The 21922-nt window shown below is 36.8% G+C and overlaps 1 protein-coding gene across 1 annotated transcript in view; it reads left to right on the top strand.

Moving 5' to 3' along the window:
• The window catches only part of LOC129771606 (exostosin-1), a 527767-nt gene that overhangs the window by 451221 nt on the left and 54624 nt on the right, over nucleotides 1-21922 (top strand). Inside the window, exon 5 of the mRNA XM_055775403.1 lies at nucleotides 20948-21067. Within this exon, the coding sequence (XP_055631378.1) occupies nucleotides 20948-21067 (120 nt within the window). The remainder of the gene's footprint in view (nucleotides 1-20947; nucleotides 21068-21922) is intronic.

Raw genomic sequence — 21922 nt, forward strand, 5'->3', positions numbered from 1 at the left:
TCTTAGAATCTGAGAATCTGAGAATAAGAGAATCTAAGAATATGAGAATCCAAGAATCTGAGAATTTGAGAATCTGAGAATCTGAGAATCTGAGAATCTGAGAATCTGAGAATCTGAGAATCTGAGAATCTGAGAATCTGAGAATCCAAGAATCTGAGAATCTGAGAATCTGAGAATCTGAGAAGCTGAGAATCTGAGAATCTGAGAATCCAAGAATCTGAGAATCTGAGAATCTGAGAATCCAAGAATCTGAGAATCTGAGAATCTGAGAATCTGAAAATCTGAGAATCTGAGAATCTAGGAATCTGTGAATATTTGAATCTGAGAATTTTGAATCTGAGTATCTCAGAATCTCAGAATCTCTCAATCTCAGAATCTCAGAATCTGAGAATTCGAGAATCTGGGAATGTGAGAATCTGAGAATCTAAGAATCTGAGAATCTGAGAATCTGAGAATTTTAGAATTTCAAAATCTGAGAATACCGTTCTGAATCATATTTCGGACAATATCATATTTCGGACACTTTGCTCTAATATCTTGAAATTTGATTTAGTGTCCGAAGTTTGATTCTTATTCGCTTCATTTGAAAAGCATTTTATTCGATGATTATTATTATCTTTTCAATCAAATAGTTACCAAAGTAGAAAGCTTGAAAGTATATTGAACTAATTTATTAAAAATATCAACCAAATAATACCTGTGCATAAAATTTAGATCTGTTTTCTGCATCATATGCCTTAAGCGTCCGAAATATGATTCAGAACGGTATAAGAATCTGCAATCGACGCATCTGAGAAACTGAAAATTTGATAATCTGAGAATCTTAGAATCTTAGAGTCAGAGAATCTGAGAATCTGAGAATTTGAGATTCTGAGAATCTGAGAATCTGAGAATTTGAGAATCTGAGTATCTGAGAATCTGAAATTTGAAATCTGAGAATCTGAGAATCTGAGAATATGAGAATCTGGGAATCTGACAATCTGAGAATCTGATAATCTGAGAACCTGAGAACCTGAGAACCTGAAAATCTGTGAATCTGTGAATCTGTGAATCTGAGAATCTAAGAATCTGTGAATCTGTGAATCTGAGAGTTTCAAAATCTGAGAATATAAGAATCTGCGAATTGGCGCATCTGAGAATCTGAAAATTTGATGATCTGAGAATCTTAGAATCTTAGAGTCAGATATTCTGAGAATCTGAAAATCTGGAAAATTAGAGAATATGGGAATCTTAGAATCTCTGTACCTCTAATTTTCCGAATTTCTGTAACTCTGAATCTCTGAATCTCTAATACTTTCAATTTCGGAAGCTCTGAACCTCTAAATCTCTGAATCATCTCTGAAACTCTGATTCACTGAAACTCTGATTCACTGAAACTCTGAATTTCTGAATCTCAGAATCTCAAAATCTCAGAATCTCAGAATCTCAGAATCTCTGAATCTCTGAATCTCTGAATATCTGAATCTCTGAATCTCCGAATCTCTGATTCACTGAATCTCTGGATCTCTGAAGCTCTGAATCTCTTAATCTCTGAACCTCTGAATCTCTGATTCACTGAATCTCTGGAATATCTGAATCTCTGAATCTCCGAATCTCTGATTCACTGAATCTCTGGATCTCTGAAGCTCTGAATCTCTTAATCTCTGAACCTCTGAATCTCTGAACCTCTGAATCTCTGATTCACTGAATCTCTGGATCTCAGAATCTCTGGATCTCTGAATCTCTGAGTCTCTTAATCTCTGAATCTTTGAATTTCTGAATCTCTAAATCTCTGAATCTCTGAATCCCAGAATCACTGAATCTATGAATCTTTGAATCTCTGAATCCCTGAATCACTAAATCTCTGAATCTCTGAATCTCTGAATTTCTGATTCACTGAATCTCTGTATTTCTGTAGTTTTAAATCTGTGAATCTTGAATCTTGAATCTTGATTCTTGAATCTTGAATCTTGAATCTTGAATCTTGAATCTTGAATCTTGAATCTTGAATCTTGAATCTTGAATCTTGAATCTTGAATCTTGAATCTTGAATCTTGAATCTTGAATCTTGAATCTTGAATCTTGAATCTTGAATCTTGAATCTTGAATCTTGAATCTTGAATCTTGAATCTTGAATCTTGAATCTTGAATCTTGAATCTTGAATCTTGAATCTTGAATCTTGAATCTTGAATCTTGAATCTTGAATCTTGAATCTTGAATCTTGAATCTTGAATCTTGAATCTTGAATCTTGAATCTTGAATCTTGAATCTTGAATCTTGAATCTTGAATCTTGAATCTTGAATCTTGGTTCTTGAATCTTGAATCTTGAATCTTGAATCTTGAATCTTGAATCTTGAATCTTGAATCTTGAATCTTGAATCTTGAATCTTGAATCTTGAATCTTGAATCTTGAATCTTGAATCTTGAACCTTGAATCTTGAATCTTGAATCTTGAATCTTGAATCTTGAATCTTGAATCTTGAATCTTGAATCTTGAATCTTGAATCTTGAATCTTGAATCTTGAATCTTGAATCTTGAATCTTGAATCTTGAATCTTGAATCTTGAATCTTGAATCTTGAATCTTGAATCTTGAATCTTGAATCTTGAATCTTGAATCTTGAATCTTGAATCTTGAATCTTGAATCTTGAATCTTGAATCTTGAATCTTGAATCTTGAATCTTGAATCTTGAATCTTGAATCTTGAATCTTGAATCTTGAATCTTGAATCTTGAGTCTTGAATCTTGTATCGAGTTGTTTAAATCTTGAATCCTAGATTCAAAAATTTATCTCAAATTTATCTAATCTAAAAACAAAGATTCTCCAATTTTGATCCTCGAATATGAATCTTGAATGCAAAGTTCGAAAATTGAATTACGTAGTTCGAGTTTTTTATCAGGAGCTCGGAGTTTGAATCCAGAGTTGAAACTTCGAATCTTAAATCGAAATTAGATTTCAAAATTCCGGATCTAAAATTCGAATATCGAATCCGAAGCTCAAATTCAGAATCGCGAATCTGAAATTCAAATCTCTAATCCGAATTTCGAGTCTCGAATCCAGATTTCGAATTTCGAACCTGGAATTTGAATTTCTAATCTCCGATCTAGAGCGAATCCAAAGTTGTAATTCAGATTCTGATGTTCAAATCTCTAATCCAACGTTTGAGTCTCGATTCCGACATCCGAAACGCGAATACGAAGTTCGAATTTCGAATTTCTAATCTGGAGCTCACATTTCGAATCCAAGATCCGAGTTTCAGATGCAAATTCCGAATCTTGAATCCGACGCTCCAATTTAGAATCCGAAGCTCGAATCTTGAATCCAAAATTCGAATTCGATTCTCAGATTTCGAATCCAAAGTTTTAATTACGGATCTGATGTTCGAATATCGAATCCGACGCTCAAATTTGAAATAGCGAATCTGAAGTTCGAATCGCAAATTCAAATCTGTAGTTTTGAATCCAAATTTCGAATTTCGAATCCGAAGAGCTCAAATCACGAATCTCGAATTCAAAATCCGAATCGGATTTTTTTTTACGAATGACGAAGTTGAGATCTAAAATCGGGAGTTCGAGTCTCTTATCTGGCGCGCAGATTTCGAATTTAAAGTTCGAATTACACATCCAACATTCGAATCTCTTATCAGGAATTCGAATCGTGAATCCAAAATTTTGGACCACTCGTTCGAAATTTGGAATAGCAATTTTCAGGTTTGGATCTCGAACCTGAAGTTCGAATCTCGACTCCGACTCTCAAATTTGGAATCCGAAGTTCGCATCTCAAATACGATATTATTTATACATACCTATATACAGCTATTCCATGCCAAACCGATATAGTAGTTCTCAGATTTTCGTGATAAGTGGTCGTTATGTTTTTCATCGCAAAACATTAGACCCGTATTTTTGACGTAGGACTACGTCTTTCATTTCTATACCGGGGTGTTAAATCAAAGTTTCGAAAACGAAAGCGTTACGCCGGAGACCGAGATTTTGAGCGTTAATAGCTCCTAAACAACTGAACGAAATGGTATGATAAACACTTCATTCGAAAGATAAAACGCGTTATATACTTGTTACTTTTTCATCCAAAAACTTGTTTCAATAGCCTTAAAATTGCTTTCAAAATAGGCTATTGAAATCACCAATCGGTATATAAGCGAGCGCCGCTCGTAAACCCACTCAGTTATAATTGAACAGCGACTGGAGCATGTTGTCGCTGTTGTGATGAAGCTAACTTCGTTTATCATGAAAGCGCTGATGAACGGTGTTACCAAGAGCCTGTTTATACACCTTAGGCCAGAAGAGAATCCATCAGGAGGAGAGTGATGCCACGGTTCCGCTTGAAACATCGGAGCAGCCGCCACACACACATACACGCGCGAAACCCTCGTTGCTATCATCGTTGCTGAAAAATAATCTACCAGTTCCCCTGGGAATTGAAAAATACATTCATGTGAAAGAGTTTATTTTAATGTTTTCTATCCATACAACACTGCAACCAAATATTTTGGTTTTGTGATTTTTCAATCAATCGCAATTGACAGGAAAGCTTCTATTATTTTTTCCCCATCAGTAGATAATTTTCGTATCCAATATTGGATGCATAACATGGATAACGGAAAATTTTTCACATCGCCAAAATCATGTAATTTTCGAGTAATCATTTGCTTCCTAAAGGGTGTGTCACATCAAATTGCATCACGGAAAAAACGCTGTAGAAATTCGCCCAGTAGACGGATCCTTTTGAAAATTTTAGACAGTAAAATAAAAACTATTAAACAACTTTTGGCATTTTCTTTTTATTCATACTTCGAGCCCAAGCTCATATGCTCGCACCTTCCTCTTTACCCCGTCCATAAGGTACTGTACAACGTCAGGTTGTAGTTTTTTTTTTAACAGAAATCCATTTTCTCTTGAAGTCCGCCTCCTATTTGACAACTTTTGGGTTCTTCCGGAGGGCTTGCTTCATAATCGCCCAATATTTCTCTATTGGGCGAAGCTCCGGCGCGTCGGGTGGGTTCATTTCCTTTGGCACGAAGGTGACCCCGTTGGCTTCGTACCACTCCAACATGTCCTTTGAATAGTGGCACGAAGCGAGATCCGGCCAGAAGATGGTCGGGCCCTCGTGCTGCTTCAATAGTGGTAGTAAGCGCTTCTGTAGGCTCTCCTTAAGGTAAACCTGCCCGTTTACCGTGCCGGTCATCACGAAGGGGGCGCTCCGCTTTCCGCAAGAGCAGATCGCTTGCCACACCATGTACATTTTGGCACACTTGGATAGTTTCTGCTTGCGAATCTCCTCCGGAACGCTGAATTTGTCCTCTGCGGAGAAGAACAACAGGCCCGGCAGCTGACGAAAGTCCGCTTTGACGTAGGTTTCGTCGTCCATTACCAGGCAATGCGGCTTCGTCAGCATTTCGGTGTACAGCTTCCGGGCTCACGTCTTCCCCACCATGTTTTGCCTTTCGTCGCGGTTAGGAGCCTTCTGAACCTTGTATGTACGCAGACCCTCCCGCTGCTTGGTCCGCTGGACGAATGAACTTGACAAATTCAGCTTATTGGCGACATCCCGGACCGAACTTCTCGGATCACGTCTAAACTGCTTAACTACGCGCTTGTAATCTTTTTCACTGACGGAGCATCCATTTTTGCCGTTCTTCACCTTCCGGTCGATGGTTAGGTTCTCGAAGTATCGTTTTAGTACTCTGCTGACCGTGGATTGGACGATTCCCAGCATCTTATCGATGTCCCGATGTGACAACTCCGGATTCTCGAAATGAGTGCGCAGGATTAATTCACGACGCTCTTTTTCGTTCGACGACATTTTTCCAAATTTACGAAAAATTGACAGTGAAGCATGGCCAACGTGATCTATACACTCTTATCTGTTTATAAGCGAAAGCTGAAGATATAATTCCGAAAAATTAAATTTCTACAATACATTTCGTTTTGGATTTTTCAATCAAGTGCGATCAAAGTAAGATCACGTCTTTCGGCAATTTGTTAGAGGTGCAATGAATCTTGAGGAATTCCCGCTCTACGCGCACTGGCAAACAATGTTTACTCAACAATTTCTCAAATGAGAAATGTGTGTTGTGAGAAAGGATTAGCGAACGCAAAAACGACAAACGGGAGAAAGAGATGAATGAAAATTGGCAGAAAACATCTTCATTTTATCTTTCGAATAATGTGATTCATACCACTTCGTTTTGCCAGGAAGAGATTATTATTGCTCAAAGGTGGAATCGAGTCCTCCGAGGAAATAACCCAGCGCAAATTAGAGTCGACTATCGATTGCGGCATTCGTACACAAATAATTTTATAATGCAGTTTCATCAAAGTGATTTCTTCGATATGGGGAAATATTCACTACATAATGTCATGTATTTCATATTCTTCATTATCAAATCCACATCCATGGCCCCTATCGGTATCGAATTATCATTGACACCACGATTTTCGGTAAATGCTCATTTCAGTTCGGCCTGTAAAAAACTTTTCTGAACTCTAATCCATCAAATTTGGAGCCCTGAAAAGGGCCGTTGATTATATGCTAAGCTAATATAGCACGCTCTCCACGGATACGATGGGCCAGCTGGATGTCCTTGGGCATGATGTGACGCGTTTTGCATGTATAGCACACAAATTGGTATCTTCCAATAAGTCCCCTGCAGCGTCATAACCGCGGAACTTTGGAAGCGCAAGTCGGTTTTGAAGTCCTGAGCAATTCCACGAACCAAAAGCTGCAAAGGTAGCTTGCGGATCAGCAATTCGGCCGACTTCCGATAGCGATGAATTTCACGCAAAGCTCCCGGTCGATAGCGATGTGGTCACACTTCCCGCAGCTGCTGCATTTATCCGAGCTGCTTTCGTGGTCCTTTACCACCGAAAGACTAACGAGCTGTCAGCTTAGTCCCGATGAAACGAGTCCTCACGGTGCGAGAGTAGAGTAAGAAATGAACGAAAGCAAAGGAAGCATCATATTATAAACCATAAAAGTATAAAATGTAAACCCCACCCTTTTTATTATATTCGTAGCTTAGGCTGAGAGAGAAACGAATAACATCGAAGTAAGTATACAGTAATGTATTTGAATCTGGACACTTTGCGTTACATTTAATATCATACCGCAGCCACAACATTTTATGCATGTTGAATTAATACGATTGATTAGTAACTATCAAGTAACTATCAGTAACTATATTAGTAACTATTAATCGCATAAATTCAACATGAAAAAAATGTTATGGCTGTGATATGATATTGAATGTAATGTAAAGTGACCAGATGGTCAGAGGTCTAACGCGGGACACAAAAACAAAACGTTATATATATACGTTATGAGAACATAAACCATAGTTTAGCGAGTCTAAACTGATCAGTATTATTTCTTTCTGAGTATCGGCACTCAGTTGTGATTTTTCGGTGGCTTAGGTTTTGTTCACGCCCGAAAATCACTCGCTCAATCAAAGCATTTACGCTTGGCAAGCACGATTCAAATTTTACAATTTTCTTCAAATTACCGAATGGAATGCTCAAAAATTCCAATTCATTTTTCATCGATTTTAGATTTAACGTATGCATTCAAAAAAATTGACTAATTTTGGATGGCGATGAAAGATAATTTATAGGAACAAATTTTCTTTAAATCTTACGTTTATTAAGTCTACAACAAAAATGATTCAAGGCTGTTGATTCGCAGCAGCAGCACTGACAAGCAACTTGATGATTTTTCCGTACTGCAAGCTCCACCCCACAGCGAAGGAATTGGACATCCTGAGACACTTTGTGTCCGCCAGACACAAAGTCAGCTGCGCCCCATAGAAAACTTTTGGGCGAATGGCCAAAATAAAGAGACAGACGACCCCCAAAGCCACGAAAAGGTAAAATAACACGCCGATATACATCTTTTCATCGGTCGTGGTTTAGGTTCCGGCCAACTTTCGTAAGACTGCCCAGCGCTTCATTTACGATACTTCATCAAACAACTCTGCCTCTTCCTGTCTAGTTCTAGTTCTTCCGGCTTATTTAAAACGTTAAGCCCTGACCGAGCTAGGGGACCAAAGATGAACTTTTCGTTGGTCCCTGCGGATCAATAGGGGACTTTTATAAAAATCATTTTCCAATTTTGTTGCTGTCGCTTCCAGTTGACACTCTCTAAACAAAAAGCCCAATGTCGGTGCGATGAAACCAGCTCAACGTATTAATCTTTGGATGCATTAGAAGCGCTTTTGAACAGTCTGCCAAATAAAAGTTTCCATTTAATCAACATTCCAAATCAACATGATCAAATTGTGATATATTGATATCGCGGGACATTTTCGTTTCTTTTGCCAAATGCGGGACGTTTCGCGGGACGGAATCTTACGCGGGACATTTTGTTGAAATGCGGGACTGTCCCGCGTAAAGCGGGACGTTTGGTCAGTTTAATGTAATGCAAAGTGTCCGGATTAAAAAGCGTCCGGATTCAAAAACATTACTGTAAAAGAGAGTTAACTCGACTGAAAATTTTTCAGTTCGGCCTGCAAAAACGAAATTAATTGGAAGAGTACAGCATAATGCATAAACGTGAGTATGAGCTTCCCCATCTCACATTCCAATAAGATTAATGGGTATCCAAGAGGGCGCGCTACATACGGATACGAATGATTTCTATAACCTGTTTTCGAAGCTATTATTGAGCTATTGAAACAATTTTTCAAGTCAATAGATAGCAATCATATAACTCTTGGACACTTTATCTTTTGTATGAAATGTGTATGAAATGATCCGAAGCAGAATGAATCACGCTTGAAGAAGGGATGGATTTTTTCTTGGAATTTACCCAGCAAAAATAATCCCCTCGTCCCAACAATTAAAAACGACAAACGGCAAACAGTTTCATCAAAGTGATTTCTTCGATATGGGGATATATTCACTACATAATGTCATATATTCCATATTCTTCATTATCTTCACTCTCGCACCGTGAGGACTCGTTTGTGTGGGACCAAGCACACAGCTCGTTAGTCTTTCGGTGGTAAGGCACCACGAAAGCAGCTCGGATAAGTGCACCAGCCGCGGGGAGTGTGACCACATCGCTATCGACCGGGAACTTTGCGTGAAATTCGTCGCTATCAGAAGTCGACCGAATTGCCGATCCGCAATCTACCTTTGCAGCATTTGGTTCGTGGAATTGCTCAAGACTTCAAAACCGACTTGCGCTTCCAAAGTTCCGCGGTTATGACGCTGCAGGAGGCCTATTCGAAGATACCAATTTGTGTGCTATTCATGCAAAACACGTCACATCATGCCCAAGGACATCCAGCTGGCCTATCGTATCCGAGGAGAGCGTGCTATTAGCTTAGCATAAAATCAATTGCCCTTTTCAGGGCTCCAAATTTGATGGATAAGAGTTCAGAAAAATGTTTTACAGACCAAACTGAAAGGAATATTTTCGTTTGGATGCCATTCAGCATCGAGAAAATTCCGGAAAGATCTAATCGTTGCTGAAAAATAATCTGCTAGTTCCCTGGGAATTGAAAAATACATTCATGCGAAAGAGTTTATTTTAATGTTTTCTAACCATATAACACAGCGACCAAATATTTTTCAATCAAGTGCTATTAACAGGTGGTTATCAAGTTAGCAATAACCACTGGAGGGCTGGAAAGAACTAATCATTGCTGAAAAATAATCTGCCACTTCCCCTGGGAATTGGAAAATACATTCATGTGAAAGAGTTTATTTTAATGTTTTCTATCCGTGTAACACTGCGACCAAATATTTTTCAATCAAATGCTACTAACAGGTGGTTATCGAGTTAGTATTAACCACTGGTGGGCTTCGAGTATCGAGGAAAATCTGAAAAGAATTAATCGTTGCTGAAAAATACTCTGCCAGATCCCCTTGGAAATGGAAAATACATTGAAGCGAAATAGTTTATTCTAATGTTTTCTATCCATATAACACTGCAATCAAATACATTTGGTTTTGTGATTTTTCAATCATTCGCAATTAACAGCAAAGCTTCTGATAATTATTCTTCCCCATCAGTAGAAAGTTTTCGTATCCAATATTGGATGCATAACATGAAAAACCTTGACCCTCCAACGTAACGCTCTCGTTTTTGAAGTCACCCAAATATTTATTTATTCATTCATTCAGGATGGATTTAGATTCAACTTCAAACAAATGATCTCTAAATCAACGATAGTCCTACGTCACCCTTGCAGTTATACCATAGATATAACCCACTTCCTGTTTTTTGATTCATTTAAAAACTGTGAGATTTAAAAAATGTTGGTTGAATAATGAAATTTGGGGAATTATTTAGGTTTTCATTAAAAAAATATCAAACAAAATTAAAAAAAAATCATTGAAATGAGTTTTAAAGTATTGATGTTTAAACGTGAAAAAAAAACACTGAAAAAAACAGTACTTGAACTTTAACCCACATGTCCTCAAATGTTTTTCAACGTAACTCCTAAACATATATTTTCACCATAATGATGTATTTGGAAAAGTTATTGAAGATTATAAGCAAATTCATTAAATTTCATGAACATGACGGTATAATACGACAAACATATCAAAAGGGTCTATTGATTATAAAAAGACAATAAATTAGAAATATCTTTTTGCATATCTCGAGAATGGCTGCATTTAGAAAGAGATTTATAATAAGCTTTTTTGTTTAAAATCACAAATTTCATGAATACGAGGCTATGAGCAGAATTACAAAAGCCTGGTATGCTTCGGACCTTCAAAAAACCAAATACTTAACTCAGCATTGTATGGATTGAACCATTGATTGGGGCTCACTACTCAAGCCGTGTTTTATCGGCAATTCATCGTGCGTCTCCATATACTTTCCAATTGATGAGGACGCATGGTTGTTTTGTTCCGAGTTACGACAGCAATTTTCTCATAACCCGAAATCCAATCCATGCAATGCTTCGGATGATGTCTGATATCCACTCGATTCCGAAGTAAACGGCATCTCGGCAGCGTTAAAACGATATAACATTCTCGCAAACTTCTATTGTAAGCTCCTGATAACGTCCGTATAAGCGTAAAATGTTTATGAATCTATAGAAATTTGTAATGTCTTTACAATTTTCTCAAGTGTGGCTATAAGGCATGCCTGCCCCCACCCCCTGTTTCCTCTGATAAAATGACTACTTTCGTTCTCTTCCCGTTCTTGCTCCTGAAATCATCACGGCATCAGACTAACACACAACACCGAGAAGACCCATCATAAAAATGCCATTATGACTCCCGATAGCACCTTTTCTCGCTTCGGGTGTGGTCGTTATGAGGAAAGTATCGCCTTCTCTATTGAACGCCACGCATAGCGGTGGCATAGCTGTTGCTTGCTGAGGCTCCACCTCCCCACCACCCAACAAACCCATCCAGGTCCAGGTTAAGCACCGTCACCTAATGCGAAATTAATGGACATCGTTGAGGAAGCGACCGATTTCCACGTGTATATGCGGTGCGTTCGCCCAAGAGGACGAGAGAGAGAGAGAGAGCGGTTATTGATTTTGGATTGACACTGATTCACGACGGAACCCCGGTCGAACAAAGAAGTTAGATAATCCGTTTTTGGCACAAAGGTGTGAAAGGTGGGTGTGTATGGTAATTACTGTCACGGAAAACTTTAAACCGAATTTTATTCAGCGTCATGCTTCGCCCCGGTTATGCAATTCTACGGGAAAATTCGAAGATATTTACGACCGGATGGACACCGAGGGGAGTCTTAATAGTGTTGCCACCCAACACCACCCAGCAGCAGCACACACACACATATATTCTAAAACCCCTCTTCCAATTATGCTTATTCAACACGAATGAAAAGGAATCCTGCCGTGGTATAATGGAGAATCTGCTTGCATTTCTCCTTGTCGTTGTCGTCGTCGTGAAAGAAAGCGCAGTAACGCGGTCCACTTCCGATCCGTTTTGTTTTCCCTTCCGTGTCCTGAAAATCCTCTCTGTTCATGTTCCGGCAGTGCTGGGCAGTGAGTGATTTAAAACTCCCCAGCGTCTCATTAGCGCCTGAAAGCGAGCGCTGCTCGAATGGAAGGTGAAAATTGTGCCCGTTTTTTTTTTCGAGTGAGCTTTCACTTCTTCCACTCCTTTTTTTCCACCGGTAGATTGAAGGGACGAGAACTCTCGGTACAAAAGTGCCACGGGACGATTTGTTTCCGAACGAATGTTGATACTCCCTCTCTCGAAGGGCTTGCTTTAAGCGGGGGCAAAATCTGGACGATATGCGATTCGAAGTGAGCGGATTTGAATGAGATATATGATTGTTCACGAAGAAATGGAAAATAATAGTATTGGTTGGATTTAAGAAGGAACAGCATGGGGATCCGAAGAAATGTGGGACGCCGTGTCGAGAATGAAGCAACTCGAATACCAAGCTGTTTTGATTTAGAAGCAATAAGCTGAGAAGAATTGAAAAAAAAAACAAAAATAAGTCTATATGAAAATCTCGCGTCACGATGTCCGTGGTCGAAATCCTCCGAAATTGCTCGACCGATTTTTATAAAATTATAAACAAAAGACTTGGTAGGCATGTGAATAGGTCGTAAGATGATACCGCTGGAGTACCGATTACCGTATATTTAAAACCGATTTGAACGAATGATTTGAATTCTTCACATCACACATACTCGGATACAAAGATGTCAATCACACTATTGTCATCAATCCTGATCAAACATCGGCTGGAGAGCACGTGTTTAGATCCATTGCGCATGTTGTTGAAGAAATTTCACGAGATTGCACAGCGACGTGAGAAATCGTGATTCGAAAAAGAAATCTGGAGTTCATCTTTTTACACATACTGTTCATACCACGCTCTTCATCTTTTCCTTCAATGGTACTAATGTTCCTAACATTCACCGCCTCAACGTAGTATTTATTTCGTTATTTTTGTTAGTACGTAGTTGAGTTTTCAGAGAGCGAACGACACAATCAACAGAAACGGCGTGAGGATAAATTCATTCACTTGCGAGACGCTATCATGAGCAACGCCGTCACAGTTTTTGCTACTGCCAGACCAAAACGCATGCATTATCATGAAAATTCAGCACATGTGTTCTAAAAATGTACTATCTTTAATGAGTTCCGTTGCAACATTGCATATGTTCGGTCTCATACGTTGCCAAATGCATTCGGTTGGATGGCAGAATCGATGGTTACTTCATACGTACATTTTTAGTTTGGTTAGTCGACAAAATACGCTCTGAGGAAATCGAAAATAGATAGATATTTTAGATCCGTCAACAGATTAACCGTATTTCGAAATCGTCGGATTAAAACTATCTTCCCCTATAGAAAAATATATAGCTCCATCTATCCTTAAACCATGTAAACTTTAAAAAAATCAGTAATTACGAACACAAAATTCTTTTTTTTTGCAGATATAATTTTTTTTTCAAAGTAGAGAGCTTCAATTTGATATGTCGATCATTTAAATCGGTCCAATATTTCAAAAGTTATTAATAATTAAAAAAAGCATTTTCCAAAAAAAAAAAGGGGAAGAATTGATATTTCAAACCGTTAAGACGGTTAGTTTTGAAAAATCATAACTCAAAAACGAAAAAATCTCAGCCTTCAAGAAAAATTAAAAAAATATATAGTGTAATTTATCTCTTAGCCATGTAAACCGTAAAAAACAAATACAATCAATAATTCCGAAAACTAATTCCACTAAATAAATAGTGTAATATTTTTTTTTCAAAATGCTAATTGGCTTGAATTTGATATGTCGATTATCTGAATCAACTTAATCGTTCAAAAGTTATGATTTTTTGAGAAAAAAAATGTTTTTTGGAAAAATGGAGAAAAAGAGGATTTTTCGGACCACCCGAACATGAAAATGGGCACCCTGATGAAGAAATAAAAAAAAATGGGTCTAATATTTCCGATAAGCAAACAACGAAACTATCACTTTTCACGATAATTTGAGAATAACTATATCGGTTTGGCATGGAATGGTTTTATTATAATATTTTGCTGCATATACTGTGATAATCAAGAAATACAATTTTATTATTACGAGATTTTATCATAATCACAATTATTCTTGGGAATTTTACTTTTTCATTCTGATAAATGTTACATCCGGGACATTCAACAATCTCTAGAGTCATGTCTCAAAAGCTTCAGGTTTTTGTATCGGAATTTTCGATGATCGATGAAGATAGATAAAACATTTTTATTCAGGTTTCAGGCTCGTTTTTCGTATATGTGGTTCTAACTTTGGGTGTCAGATTCCGCATTAAAAATTAGAACCTTCCGACAGAATTTCCACAATCCTAATGTACATTACAGTCCTAGATTCATATTGTGAATTGAAAATCTGAGACTCGATTTTGAGCTCAGAATTTTAATCTGAACTAACATACTCATTCAGATTAGAGATTCCACATTAGGATTTCAGACTCGAATTCCAGGCTCTAATATATTGCATATTGCATATTCTGGACTGACAGACTCATTCAGGATTCATATTTTTTCTTTCAGATTCAAAAATCCAAAATTCCAACAAAAACTGGCATTCGGATCAAAAACCCGAACTTTGCACTCAGACTCGGACTCAACATTCGCATTCCAAATTATATATTCCAACGTCAGACTAATATTTCAAATTCACATTCCAAATCTAGGTTGTGGATCAAGAATCTAAATCTATATTCCGAATTCTGGCTTAAAATTAAAATAGTTTCTCAAGTTTCTAAATGTTACGTTCAGATTCCGACTAGGCTCGTATTCCAGATACCAATTTCAAACTTCGGGTTCCAGATTTCATATCTGAAATTCAAACTTTTCATTCCTGGTGCGCCATTTCCATATTTTGAATTCAGATTACAATTTCTGACATGGATTCCATATTGTGGAACCAAACTTAAATTCAGGTTTCAGAGTCTAAATTTGGACTTCAGATTTATATTTCACAATTTAGATTAGAATTTCAGACTCAGATTCTAGATTCCAGATTCTGGGTTTGATTTCGATTTCGGTTTCAGACTACAGACGCATTTCTAAACTTGCTCATCCGAATACAATTAAGGTGCGTTGTTTGGCATGAAACCGATATTATGACGCAAGTTGGTAAATAAAGATGCTCAAGAACCATTAGAAACAATGAAGAAGAAAGAAAACTTTAAGATTACCGTTAGGAATCGATCAGTTACCAGTTTATTTTTATTGTAGTGCAAGAAGATATTCAAGTGGTTTTTTCCTTCGTTCGGGATGACCGTTTTTCTACGCACGAACTGACAAAAAATATCGGTGGTCCAGTTCGTGTTCTCAGATTTAGGGTGCCAATGAAAATCTTGAATTTCAAAAAGTTACCCCATAAAAATGTTTACTACCTCGAAAAAACACCCTATGCAATATATCAGCTCAATCGGACTTAAGGAAGAGTGGCGCAAAGCGGTCAAAGTTTGATTTTTTTTTGAAAATCGTAAAATCACCCAAGGGGGGGGGAGTAAAGAAAATCGGAGTTTTCGAAAAAAAAAATTGATGCCAAATGTCTTAAAATTGCATGAAACGTCGAGATCTAGTGTCATCTCGAAATTTGTTTTTTGTCAAAAAACGGCACTCTGGGACTTTTTTTTTTCGGAGTACGAAACGAAAAGTATGGTTTTGGGTGAAAATAAAAATAGTAATCTCGATTTTTCATTCAGACGTTGATTTGTTGTTGATTTGCACGATAACATACCTTATGCAAAATATTAGCTCATTCGGACTTCATCTACTGGTGTCAATTTGAATTTTTTTTTTGAAAAACAAAAAATCACCGAAAATCGAGGTTTTCAAAAAAAAAGTTTGATGCCAAACGTCTTTAAATTGCATTAATCGTCGAGATTTGCAGCTACCTCGATTTTTTTTTGTCAAAAAAATGTTTTTTTGGCACTTGGTCGTTTTTTCGCCTGAAAAATCGATTTTCGACAACAAAATTGTTTTTGAGATAACTGTAAATCTCGACGTGTCATGTAATTTTAAGACATTTGGCATCTTTTTTCAAAAAAACCCCGATTCCCGGTGATTTTTCGGTGTTCAAAAAACTCAATTTTTAACGTCTGCGACACCAGTAAGTGAAGTCCGAATGAGATAATATTTTGCATAGAGTATATTATCGTGCAATACAACACTTCGTAGCAAGTTCCGTAATTTTAAGACATTTGGCATCAAAAAAAATTTTTTTTTTTGAAAACCCCGATTTTCTTAACTCCCCCCTTGGGTGATTTTTCGATTTTCAAAAACCTCAAACTGACCGCTTTGCGCCACTCTCTCTTAAGTTCGATTGAGCTGAAATTCGGCATAAGGTGTTTTTTCGAGGTGGTGAACATTTTGTATAGGGTAACTTTTTGAAACTTTAGGGTCGTTTTTTCCCATACATTCATTGGCACCCTAATATACAGCCATTCCATGCCAAACCGATATGGTGGTTCTCAGATTTTCGACAAAAGTAATTTTCATCGCAAAACACTAGACTCGTTTTTTTATTTTTCCATTAGGGTGCCCATTTCCATTTTAGGGTGGTCCAAAAAATCAACTTTTTTCCCTTTTATTCGTAAATGACTTCTCAAAAATTCATAACTTTTGAACTACTATACCGATGATCGACATATCACATTAAAGGCAACGAACTAGTCTTCCTTGAAAAATATTTCACTTGAAAAAAATGGATTTCGTTTTCATAATTATTGATTGTATTTGTTTTTTATAGTTTACATGGTCTCGGAACCGAGAACACTATTTTTTTATATTTTTCTTGAAAGCTGAGTTTTTTTTACATGATATTTCCAAAAATCAGTGAGTTCTTGTTATAATTTTGTAAAACTAACGGATGGTCCGAAAAATCAATTTTTACCCCTTTTTTCCACTACAAAAATTAATTACTTTTTAACTGCTGGATCGATTCAAATGATCGACATATCAAATTGAAGTCAATGAGCTATCCTTGTTTAGAAAAATATTACGCTTGGGAAAAAATAGAATTTTGTTTTCGTAATTATTGGTTGTAATTGATTTTCATAGTTTTTTCACATAACATATCCGAATATCAGAGAGGTGTCTATTTTCGTTTATGAGTTATGATTTTTCGAAGTTAACATGTTTTCAATTTTCGTTCGATATGCCTATACGACCATATTGCACGCAACTAGAATCCAATTTCTACGCAAGTGTGGTATTATTTCGAAGAACTCATTGGCTTCAAATCGTTGTATTGATCATCTGAATCAGCCCAGTGATTCAAAAGTTAGGAATTTTTGAAGATAGGCATTTTTGTAAATAAAGGGAAAAATGATTTTTTGTACCATTGGTTTGCTTTGGAAAATCATAACTTAAGAATAAAAAATAACGTCTTTCTGAATTTTGGATATGTTATGTATAATAAAAAGGTTTGTTATATCCTAATCTATGGAAAACCAAAACAATCAGTAATTACAGATACAAAATCCAATTTTGTCGCAAGTATTGTATTTTTTTTAAAGAAGACTAGCTAATTGGTACAATTTGATTTTTAATCATCAGAATCGGTACAGTAGTTCAAAAGTTATGAATTTTTAAAAAAGTGATTTTCGGAAAAAGAGAAAAAAATAATTTTTTGGACCACTCTCAAATGGAAATCAGCCCCCTTATATAAAAACAGAAAAATACGGTCTAATATTTTGCGGTATACAGGCAAACTTTTTTTTTATGCGGGGGATAGGGACCGCACATAAAACATCGCATAAAAAAATCGTACAAAACTTCACCAGTAGCTTTAAAAAATCGTGTTCGGTACACATTTTGAAAAAAACTTTCTTTGTGCGGTAGATAGGGACCGCATAAAAAAAGTTTCCCCCAAGAAAATAACTCAAATCCACGCCGTTCACCGTTTAATTTTCTTTTGTTTCCCTGTTTTGCGATGGGACAGTTTACCTTTTCAGTTGCGCGTGGCTGTTATGTATTTTTAGTTGCATGTCGAAACGTGTTGCTGTTAGACATCATGTCATGCAAGAACTCTCAAAACTCAAAAAACTTAGAGCATTTAATGGGAGGAGGGAAATGATTTCAGAAGTGGATAATTGAGACGCAAATATGCTATTTTCGCACTGAAATGCTTATAAGTCATTGAAAAAAACTAAATGGACGATAAATTCGTTAAATACGCTTCTTTTCATAAACCGCACAAGAACAGAAAACCGCACAAAAAATCGCACAAAAAAAACCGCACAAAAACAGGTTTTACTGTATTCCATATTTCATATTCCATATTCCATATTCCAAATTCCACATTCCATGTTTCATATTCCATATTCCATATTCCATAATTCTGAATCATGATTCATGATTCCAGATTCCATATTCCATATTCATGATTTCAGATTCCTGATTCCTGATTCATGATTCCTGATTCCTGAACCCATATCACAGATTTTATACTCCAGCTTCAGTCTTCGGATTTCGGTTTCGAACTTAAGGTATGAAAATCGATCTCCGGACTTGCGATTCGTATTTCTTATTTAAGATTTGAGCGTTGAATTCGAGATATGAACTTCGGACTCGAGATTCGAACTATGAATTCAAGACTCGAACTTCGGATTTAAGAATCGAGCTTTTAGGATGCGAACTTTGAACTCGAGATGTGATATTCGGATTCTAGTTTTGAATTCGGAGATTCGAGTTCAGATTGGGGATTCGAGTTCGAACTTCGCCTTGGAGTAGCCTGACTATTGAACTTCAAATTCAGATTCGAAATACGCACCGTATAGGATTCAGAGAATCAAAGATTCAGAATCCAGCTATCAGGTTTCAAACTCCAGATTCCAGATGAAATGGTTTTTTTTAAATACATCAAGCGAAACAAAAACAAAAGTAAAAGGTATAGGAAAAGGAAAAGGAAGGGGAGAAACAGTAACTGTAGAATTAATTTCCGGTTCTGATTTTGGTTATCTGTACCCGATCAAGATCAATTGATTTCACTGATTTCAAATTGTCAGTTCTCAATGTAGACTCCAGAAAAAGTTTTTACTTCCAGATTCTGTACATAAATATAGAATATACATCTCATATTCCAATATAAATATTGGTATCGAAATATTGAATACTAGCTGACCCGGCAGACTTCGTCCAGCCCAAAATTTATTTTCCGTTATTACATCCACGTTTTCTTACTAAGCGCTGTTCCTGGGTCCAATCGCAGAATTATTCATTGGTTGATCTTCTAATCTGCCCTTTAAAATTACCTTTTACTATAAAATTCCTAATACTTCTACCAAAACTCGACATTTTAATATCCGATTTTTTTCAGACACAATTCTCGTTCAAGGTTTTTTCAACCACTTGCAAATAACATGTTTCTCCGTTACGTTACATGCCAAATTTGGTTTTATTTGCTTGATTAATTCTCGAGTAATGCAGAAATTTGTGTTCCATTTGTATGGAGAGGGGGATGGGTCTCAAACTGTCACGAAAACCTTCCCCGGCCCCAAAAACCCCCACATACCAATTTTCATGTCGATAGGTTCAGTAGTTTCCGAGTCCATATGAATCAGACAGACAGAAAGACAGAAAAACAGACAGACATCACTCCATTTATATATATATATATACTAGCTAACCCGGCAAACTTCGTCCCGCCTATTTACTTGATTAATTCTCGAGTAATGCAGAAGTTTGTGTTTCATTTGTATGGCAGCCCCCCCTTTGAGTGGGGGAAGGACTGTCTAACCATCATAGAAACATTTATTGCACCCTAAAACTTTCACATGCCAACTTTGGTTTCGTTTGCTTGGTTAATTTCCGAGTAATGCAGAAATTTGTGTTTCATTTGTATGGCAGCCCCCCCTTAGAGAGGGGGGAGGGGTCTCAAAATATCACGAAAACCTTCCCCGGCCCCAAAAACCCCTACATACCAATTTTCATGTCGATCGGTTCAGTAGTTTCCGAGTCTATAAGAATCAGACAGACAGATAGACATCACTCCAATATATATATATATATATATATATATATATATATATATATATATATATATATATATATATATATAGATATATATATATATAAAAATATATATATATAGATATATATATATATATAAAAATATATATATATAGATATATATATATATAAAAATATATATATATATATATATATATATATATATATATATCAAAAAATAAATAAATCCTATATTCGTGTTCAAAATTGAGAATTGAAATCTATTTCTCAAATCCGACATTGTTAACAGTGTGTAGTCTCTGTAGTTAGAATTGCAATTATCTCAGTACAAATATCGGGTTCAAGATCTAGAGTTTTTGTATTTCAATGTTGGATTTGGTTGAGTTTTTTTCGATTCTGTCCACTTTGAATCGCATCTTATACACGAATTGCACATCCAATTTTTAGATTCCAGACATAGATACTAGATTTTCTGGTTACTACCGGTAACATCAGTGCCAATCAAACAAATCATGGTGGATGCTTTGATCCGATTCCTGTTAAAATTTGCAATTTATTCGTAAAAGATTTCGTATGTCGGTGCACTAGTACACGCATTCCGAGTACTCAAAGTACAAAGTGTTTTTTTTTTCTTTCTTCATTAGAGAGGTCTTCAGCCGAAGGCTGGTTCATCTCTGTAAAGAAGGTGTGTTTTGGCTACATAAAATCAATTAAGTACTAGAAAAAAAGGTTTATATAATAACACTCATAGAGAGCGTTTCAAATTTAGACTCGACATATGTTTAGAATTGAAGAGTCATAATGTAAAACTTGTGGGATAAAAGAGGAAAATTGTTCTGTTCTGTTCTGTATGGATCCAAAAATTCCGTTAATAGATGGTCAGTGCGATTCGCAAAAAAAACTAATTGAATGTTCACTTTTCTGATTGAATTAAGTTTGCTTAGTGTTCCCTCAAAAATAAATAAATTCTTTGAATTAATAGGTTCATCTCACTTCCCCCACTTTTCCGTTCCCAGGTACCGGACATCGTGCGTTCGATCACCGCCAGCCGCATCCTAGCTTTACGCCAGCAAACTCAAGTGCTGTGGGAGCGTTATTTCAGTTCCATCGAGAAAATTGTTTTCACCACATTCGAGGTAAGTTTAATTCGAAGAATCTTCGACCCTTCTCCTCGATGATGATGATCGACGCAGAGGGACCGCGTCGACCGCAGGGGAAGGTAACCCCCAATATTTGGTAATATTCTGCTCGTTTGTTTGTGTTGTGACATGAAAAGAAGCGAAAAAAGTGGAAGCTGAGGGAGGCCGGGAAGACTTCCACTCGATTTGGAAACTTTTAAACTTGTGACTTAAAAAGTTGAGGTTTTTCTTGCTTTCGCAAAAGTTACGCTTTTTTGGTCGGAATTCTTTTGGGAAAGTTCTGTGGAAAATGGCACGAATTGCAACTGCAGCAGTTAGCAGCAGCAGTATTTCTACCTCCGAATCGTGATTGAGTTTTTTTTTTCAAGGTGGGAGTAAACTTTTTGTTCCCCACCACTTACTGCTGGCAGGTGTTATTTTCGGAGACTTTATCTTAACCACTTTCCTCTGTTTTCTTCATCGGTTTTGGGAGTGTATGTTCTTTTTGCTTCGATTCGGGATTCGGTGTGCACTTTAACCCGCTGGCAACTTATCATTGCCGTCGGACGAATACCACATTGGCAGAAAAAAACTCTTCTGAGGATTTTTTTACATTTCTTAATACTTTGGGATTTGAGTAATTTTCAACTTACAAATTTTGTTCCGGCCAAACTAAATTTAACAGCGCAAGAATCTACACCACCCCAAAAGTTCCTTTTCGTGTTACTGAATAGCGCATAGTGCTTAAAAGGACACTTCATCCAACGGCAACCGCAAGAGTGCTTGAAACACAACCCGTCACGACGTCATTCACCACAGCTCACAGCTCTATTGTCAGCTACATTTTTCCATTATTCATACCCCGTACAAACG

The sequence above is a fragment of the Toxorhynchites rutilus genome, chromosome 2, assembly GCF_029784135.1.
Source record: "Toxorhynchites rutilus septentrionalis strain SRP chromosome 2, ASM2978413v1, whole genome shotgun sequence".
Lineage (NCBI taxonomy): Eukaryota > Metazoa > Arthropoda > Insecta > Diptera > Culicidae > Toxorhynchites > Toxorhynchites rutilus.